This window comes from Monopterus albus, unplaced genomic scaffold (genome assembly GCF_001952655.1).
Source record: "Monopterus albus unplaced genomic scaffold, M_albus_1.0 scaffold40.1, whole genome shotgun sequence".
In the NCBI taxonomy this organism is placed as follows: domain Eukaryota; kingdom Metazoa; phylum Chordata; class Actinopteri; order Synbranchiformes; family Synbranchidae; genus Monopterus; species Monopterus albus.
The window spans coordinates 777,584-786,027 of NW_018127920.1; the positions used below are offsets into that span (position 1 = coordinate 777,584).

The following is an 8,444-nucleotide window of genomic DNA, read 5'->3' on the forward strand; positions in this document are numbered from 1 at the left end:
TTTTAACAGTAGCCACAATAAGCCACTGGTCATACCAGGCAAAGCATGCCCTATCAAATTAAAGAAGCATTCCACAAATCAACTGAGAAATTAAAACTTAACAAATCTTAGTACAGACTGGTTGGTTGAATCTTTTAATTACAGAATACTGACATGGAATCATTACAGTGACTAGCACATTTAAAAAGCATTTATAAACAGTCTTATTATTGATGTCAGTTGAGTACAGAAAGTCTTACAATAAATTACACAAAGATGTGAAATGAAACTCAAACTTTATTTTCACATTTTACTGAAGCAGAATAAATGAAAATGTTTTCAGATTGAATTGGTGAGTTCTAAAAAAAACTCTCTGAATGATAATTTACCCTGAATGCATAAATTTGCCAGAAAGTAAAGTTCTAAATCAGTTTTACTTTTCTCCTGTCCAGATATTCTTCTTGGCATCCACCTCAGGTTTACTTCAGTATTTACAAGCCTGCTTTCTGTTTCACTTGTATATAAGTATTATTTTGACTTTTTTTTCCCATTCTTTGTGTATATGTGCAAAAAACAAACAAAAAAATAACCTAAACCTGGATCTCCAAAGTCTGATTTATATGTTTTTTTTTTGTAAAATGCTCAATTTTAAAAAGGCAAGATATATTTAACAGGATAGAGCCAATGGTCACAATCACTGCACACACTGGTCTGGACCCTTTCAAGTTCAAAAAGTTGCAAAATTTTAAGAAAACGTTATGAGCAAAAAGAGAAAAGATATATATTTGCAAGAGTGCCCTACCTTAAAAAGGACCCTTTAGGTCCTTTGTGCGAGTAGTTTATTATGATGCTACTTACATTTGAAAGTTAAGCAACATCGAACAGTCAGGTAAGACCATGTCAGTCATTTCAGCAAAAGCCCCCCAAAATTTTTCACATTCAAGTTACATTGCCTGCTGTGCTAATTATAACAGGAGCAAAGCAGGAAGTCAGGTGACACTGTATTTCATGCTGTAAGGAGGTTGGGTAGGTGGATGAGTTGACAAAACAGTGGATTTTAATACCAGATGTTGCTGTTTACTACTTGTTTCAAGATGGCAGTCAACATTGCTTCTTTTAATGAAGATGTCAACTATTCTATAACAGTAACCATGTGTTTTTTTTAATGAAACCATGACAACGAAGGTGCGCCAACCTGAACAATCTGCTTATTTCTACCCAGACATTTCCCTATACCTACTGTAAATACATGGTTTTACCTAAACCCGGAATGACAGTACTGTTTAGTTATTTATTTTTCAACAGTGATTTTAACTGTTTATCTGTGGCCTGTCTCCTGCTGCTTGTAGGGACGCTAATGCAGACATATCAGAGGGTAGGGACAAGTTACCTGTATAGTTAACAAGGTTGGAGGACTTATGGATAGTTTCACACACATGCTCAGCTCAAACCAACTCCCTAGACTCAGAAAAATGACAAAATATGACAAAGGGAAAGGAGATGTGGGCATCAAATTCTGCATACTGTTACTGACGATGACCACTTTTGTCATTTCTTTTGAGAAATTAATGGTTCTATGGATCAAAATCCACTGCAAAAATGCAAAGTCATTATATAGGTGAAGTCTTAAGGCCCAATTCTTTTTCTTTGTTCTCATAAAACTGATACATTGGTGCTTTTCAGTACTATTCATGAAAAGCATACTTTTATGGAAATAATAAATGGCTTCAAATGAGATCAATGTTAAAGATGACCACAAATATGAACTGTGAACCTAAACCCATCTGAGCGTGACCTTGGTAGAATGAACTTCAAAACACGCAAAACAACTTCAAATCTCTTTGGCTCCTGTTAGTCCTGTGTATGTATCCCATGTGGAATGAAGTCATGTCTGGTGATATTCTGTCCCAGCAGAGAGCAGACCATTCTCGCTCAGTCTTCAAATGCAGTTTCCTGTTGCAGAAGTCAGACTTGCTCATCTGTCTTATTAGTTACAAAACAAGCCACTCATAAAGAACAGGAGGAACAGAGAAGAGAGAAGCGCAACCTTTTAGTCAAGTAACAGCAACATAACAGAACATAATGTATATTCTCTCCTACAAGTGTAACTACTCTTTATAAGTACACCAAAGTGTCAAAGCTCAGTGTCCATGAGAAGTCAGGGTCATTTCCACCGCTCACTGAACACACATCTAGCACAGTATATTTGCACCACCTCAGTGAAAACTAGTTCCAACATGTCATATGTTGTGCAGTGGAGGGAAATTGATGCCAGGGATGGCTGAACATCTGATCAGGTGTCTTTTGCTCAGGCTCAGTCCTGTTTTCTGTCCAGACGGCGATAAATGATCCCCGAGCCCCTGGTCCTGGTGCTGAATAGGTGGGGTTCCCAGATGGACTGCTCAGCTTGTGGTCAGATCAGGTGTTGGCAGTGGCTCCAGGCTCTCAGCGACTTCTCCCAGCTCATCCAGCACCTCTGTAAATGCTGGCCGTCTGAAGGACTCCACCTTAGATCAGAGAGAAGAGAGGGGGCTCTGTGAGGCCGTCTGCTTCCTGGAGTTTGGCTTGTTATTCAGTTTTTCCATTGTTATCACTGATATTTACTAGTGGGAGAAGTACTCAGATTCGTTATCTAAGTAAAGGTAACATTCCCAGAATGTGTATTATCATTGCACTTGCATATCAAAAGTAAAATAAATCTTAGTGCAGCAATAATTCCCTATGATATTATATTACCATTAGTTTTAAATCCCTTTTACATTTAGCATTTTGTTGTATATACCGTTTTGTACCTTAACAACAACAACAGAGACTGAAAGACTTCTGTTTACCTACCGTACAGCAGCTGGTTGCTAACTCCAGGAGACGCTGAGGGCAGTCTGCCACCAGCCCCTTGAATGAATTCACATCCAGCCCATAGTCCTAAAACATATTAACATGAACACACTAATACACAATGTACTAGACCCTTGCAAAAATGTGTCATGCTCTCACAGCTTGGAATAAGTGGATAACAACATACTGTATGTCGTATCTTAATATAATATAACCTGCTAGTCACATGCTGTATGGAAAAAGAACACTAATTTGTGTTGGATGATACATGATAAGAGCTGGATTTCACCTACACTGTTTTTAGGTCAATATATACACCATTAAAAACTGCCTGACAGAGCCAGTATTTAAAAGAGCCCATGGCATACTTTTCCTTGTTTTCTGACTGATCTACAATGTTACAATGGTTAATTATCATCTTAGATGTGACATAAAGATCAAAAAATGAGGTGCATGTACAGTATGTTCTAGTATTTCTATGCAGAAGCAACTCAGTTTATATACCTTGCAACCTTTCGCTTGTGAGACTTTTTTCTAACAAAATAAAGTATTATGTGATAGTTTAAGGATTTCCTTAAATGTGCATCCTTGCCAACACTGTGTGTGCGTGTGTGTGCATGTCTCCCTCTGTATGTGAGGTGATTTCTGCTGTTCCTTAATAAGCCCTACCTGTGATCTGGGCAGGATCTCTGGGTCAGCAGGAAAACAATGCCAAAGGAGAAAACATCCACCTGGATCAAGTCAGATATGATCGAGTCTGAATAAACTTCACATATAAAATATCAACATTTTGTTCAAAAATATACATTTCATGAATAATATATCGAACAAAACACATAACGCTTAGTGTTTGAAAATTAACCAGCCATTATTTTGATAATTGATCATCTGGATACAGCTCCTCACTTGTGAGAATTTGCTGTTATTCATCATCTTATATGACAGTAATTTAGAAATTTTGGGGGTTTTTTGGTCAGAAAAATAAGCACAATTTTATAAATATATATTTAAGTCTTGACACCTGCTAATATGACTATTTCAGAGCAATATAGTAAACGCATGCTATGTGAAATTACACTGAATGTGTATTTAACTTAATTTCTGTCCACCGCTTGTTGAATATATGAAATGTTTGCAACAAATTGTCAACACAGTATTCACTATATGCAGAAATTGGAGATGTATACTAGAAACAGCAGTTTATCCTCTACCTTGCGGTCATAAGGCTCCCCTCGGAGCATCTCAGGGGCCATCCAAAAGGCCGAGCCCACCAGTGAGAGCTTCCTGCCGCTGTCTTTAACAGGCAGCTCCACCACCTCCCTGGCCAGACCAAAGTCCGTCACCAGGGCTTCTCGTCCTCGAGACGTCACCCGGATCAGGCAGTTCTGGAGAAACACAAACAGGAGATCCAAGATAAAAACAATCACAGCACAGGTTTCTGCAGCCGTCATGCAATATTTGGTCAACAGATGGCAGCAAAATGTTGATGTTTGAAAAAGCAGATGGCATCAATATTTCTTTTTGTCCATTTTGTATTTAATTTTAAAAGACTTGACCTTTGAATGTGCTTCTATTGAGTGTGCATGTGTTTCCCGGAACAAAGTGAACTGAGCTGCCAGACAAGCTGTCTCTCTTTAGTCTCTCCACTCGTCAATAGGCTCAATATGATCTGCTGTGAGCTTCTTTCCAGTACACTAAACAATGTGAAGAGGCTCAGTACACAACAGACACTCAGTTTAGTTGGCTGGTTGGTAATGGATAGTAGCACTAACCACCTCACTGGCCGGGTTATATCTGATTTTTAGTTATGAATTTTATCATTTCTGTGGGAAAAAGTAATCATGGGTCACTGAGTTTACAGGCTGGAAGCTGGAGAGGTGATGCACTGTGGGAAAGCTTTATTATTAACAACAGTGTGTGGCCTTATGTGTGGATGAGTGTCCATGTCTGTAACATTTATGTGTGATGCTGATGTGCAAAAGTCTGTATGTATTGAGAGGTGTGCCTTGGTGTTCTGCATAAAACAAATGTGTCTGACACAAAATAAAAACATGAAAATGTATTCTGTGTGTGCCTGTCTATAACCCATGCCAGTTTCCATTTCTGTCAGACTGGGTGCTTACAAAAGTGATGTCTCATTTGGCTCCTATGGCACTAGTCTTTTCCCTCCAGTAGCCTGTAAATTATGAGGCTCTCCTTGGAAGCAACTTGTGTTCTAAACTTGCCAGCCTCTCACCTCACTACTGAGAAAAGCAACAGTTTGTGGAAAGCTGATGGAAAGCTCTTTAAGAAAGAACGCAGAACGCAGGTAGAGGTTGTTAAGTCTTACTTAAAAGGGACCCCAACTCTCCAGGAGCTTCAACTCTGAATCAAGCTAACTTACTGAGGCATATTGACAGTGACTTCATTAGTTCAGCGAGCTTTGTGAAGTAATTTGCCTTTTGGATGTACTGGAACATTGACGTCAGAAGCTTTACATGTCCAGTCACCAGATGAAGTGCTGTGACTTAATCCCAGTAAACTTTTTTTACGCTACTATGGATTGAACCTGGTCTTGAAAAGAGAAGAGCAAATCCTTTTCAAATCAAAATTGTGTTAATGTGTGTGGCTGTTTAAATTATAATGATTACAACTTGAGGGACCATTTTGTCAAACATTATCAAAGAAATATGTCGTGATATTTTTGCTAATTAATTCATGGGAACTATCCTCTGTAGCCTCGACCCCACTAGTTTGTGTAAGTCAGGAGCCATGCAAGATGGTGACTGTGGTACATAAAATCTGCTGTGTAGCAATAGTAGAGTACCTGATGTTCTCGTCACAGAGGTCAGGTCTTTACCAACTTGTTAAACTGAACCTTAGCATGAATATTGCTGGTTGACACTGAATGCCAAGACAGAAGGAAAAACTTAAAGCTTTCAACATCTGTGTTAGTCAAAGCTACATTTATATGCTAAGTTAAAGCAAACATAATAACAGGACAAAGAGACACAAAGAAAGAAGCTAAATGAGAATTAATGAAGAACATTGAGGAAGAGGAAACATTTTATGGTTTGTGTGCACCTCTACCTGAGAGCCCATGAAAAAGCCCAGTGTTTGTGCCAAAAGAAATGCAGACATCCAAGGCCATATGAGGTGAAGGAATGCTTCTCTGTCTATGAACAGCAAATAACTCAGCAAGATCAGCTTGGTAAAAGGGTTAGCTTCAACCCCATAGAGGAACATGAAACGTGAATGTTACAGAGAAGATGAAAGCTGCAGCTCATCAGGAAAGAGAAGATGTAACACAAGTGGAATCATGAGGGACGAGACTTTGACACCACACCGGCACTTGCAGATAGCAAAGCAGAGAAAAGCGCTGTAGTCACACATGGTTCGTGAACACGGTGCACACACCCTTTCAAATCAAGCAAGCCTCCAGGAACAACTGTGAAGCATTTCTGGTGTAGTGGACAAACCAAGGTCATTTTTCTGTCCAGCATCAGGTATGTATAAGTCAGTCAGTCCTATGTATTCATAGGAAAGACTTTACTGCCATCTTAACAGTGTACATCCATAGAATCAAGCAGTAGGGGCAGACATATAGAAAATGAAGACAGTGTTTTGTCACAGTTCATGTGTAAGGACTGCTAGATGGAAAGGGGAGCACAGACAATTTACATGAAATTAAGGAGGAGAGTCACTTGTGCTGATTAACGAAGGTTGCCAAATCATCAATGGTCAGTCTGTTCGGCACAAGCATAGACTGTGCTCAATAAAATTTGGCTTATCTGGGCAGTAAAAGTCCTTATGCAGACTACAGGAATGATAAGGATTAAACCAAAGTTTCTGGTGTCTCCAAATCAGTTACCTCCATTAAACACAAATCGCCTTCATGGATCAATCCAGTTTCTGTAGCTAGAGGATGACGCAAATCAGCTTTGGCCTCCTGGTGAATAAAGTGAATTGGGACAGAGCCAAATGAGTTACCTCAGGGTGACGTGAATGGAGAAAGGGTTGGGTGTCATGGAAGAGACCTCTTTTCTCACACAAATCCTGTGAGCATGTGAGAGTCTAAAAGTTATACGCACAGCAACAGCACACACTTCGCAACAATCTATTAACATGACAATAGTGACTGTCATGTTGCCTTGTCTCTTTGCATTACCAAGGGTTTGTTCAATGAAGCCTGGCAACCAGGGGAGACAGACAGCACCTACACAGTTTGTAAACACACACACACACACACACACACACAAGCGTACCCATGCATGAGTTTATGTGCTGTACAAGTCTCTTACTGCATGGGTGTTCTAGCGAATAAATAATAAGCCAGGAATTTCTTAGTCAGTAAAACACGTTCTTTCTGTATAAGTGTAATGAGTCAAAATAACACGTTAAAAATTAATCGAGCTACAAAAAAATCTACTTGACAAAAAGTTCAACTGCTGGAACAATGGAAAATCAGTGTGCAAAGGATACACTTCACAATCTGGTTGTTCTGGAGATGACACAAATAGGACTTGGTAAAGGGAAAGCTATAGACAGCCAGATTTTACTCCAAATCAAACTGCTCTCAAAAAAAACTGAATCTAAATCTATTTAATTATTTAAATTAATGTAAAAAATTTAATTAGCCAACAAGCATAAAAACATGCAGCTAAGACTTTTGCTTTTCTAATGGGACAAGTGCAAAGCATTTACTGGTTAAAGAGACTAGGAACAAACCATAACTTGAAACTGAGGAGGAAACTATGTCCTGGGAGGAACTCGGGTGACCTGGGCTGTGCTAACATGTGGTCTGCCGTCAGTACTACCAAGCTGTTCAAATTCAGGGTGATAACTTGGCTAAATAAAGAGAGGTTCAGCTAGCTTTTGTACATGACTGGTTCAGCTAATATCATTCTAGCATGTTAGCATGCTACATAAAACTAATTTATGGTGTTTGCCTTCTACATCTCTTTTAGGTTCACCATACACAAAGACTGCATTAGTTCCTCATGAATGGGAACAAGAGGGGAAGCTGTTTTTAATCCCCAAGTCAAGTTTTACAGTAGATAATGTCATTTATGTGTTCTTAAAGAGAAAGGAATATAAAGTGAAGCAAACTTCCACAGACTTGTAAACTGCCTACACAAGGAGCCCACCCACCATAGCCTAATGCCAGATATCGGCGCCCGTCATAAATGTCTGATGCTGTTCTGGGTAGCCTCCTCGGAAGCTATTAAAGCCAAATATATACAATATAGCTGTCAAGTCTGAGGTTTCAAAGGACTTTCAAATGTGGCTGAGGAATTCAGTTCAACCACTCGGAATCAGAATCAACTTTATTGGCCAGGTGTGTAGGACACACGAGGAATTTGACTCTGGTATATCAGCTCTCAATGTGTATGTATATACCCCCATGCATGGGGCAAGCAAACAGTAAACCAGCATAAGGTTGTGTAATAACAAAATAAGCAATATTAACAAGCAACAAACACTGCAAACAATGCAAAATAAACAGGCAGTAAACAATGCAGACAGACAAAGGAATGTTCATTGAAGTGAGATAAATAGGAATAAAAATAACAGTATTTAAAACTAGAGACCTGTACGGATCTGCATAATCTGTACGAGGTATATTTACAGGTATTGCACTGAGGGTTATT

The 8,444-nt window shown here is 39.1% G+C and overlaps 1 protein-coding gene across 1 annotated transcript in view; it reads right to left on the minus strand.

The window, feature by feature from the left end:
* Positions 1 to 1,119: 1,119 nt before the first annotated feature.
* The window catches only part of LOC109959697 (dual specificity testis-specific protein kinase 1-like), a 23,530-nt gene continuing 16,205 nt past the window's right edge, over positions 1,120 to 8,444 (minus strand). Inside the window, 5 exon segments of the mRNA XM_020599268.1 lie at positions 1,120 to 2,486; positions 2,815 to 2,901; positions 3,484 to 3,518; positions 3,521 to 3,545; positions 4,026 to 4,199. Coding sequence (XP_020454924.1) covers positions 2,382 to 2,486; positions 2,815 to 2,901; positions 3,484 to 3,518; positions 3,521 to 3,545; positions 4,026 to 4,199 — 426 coding nt within the window. The 3' untranslated portion in view covers positions 1,120 to 2,381.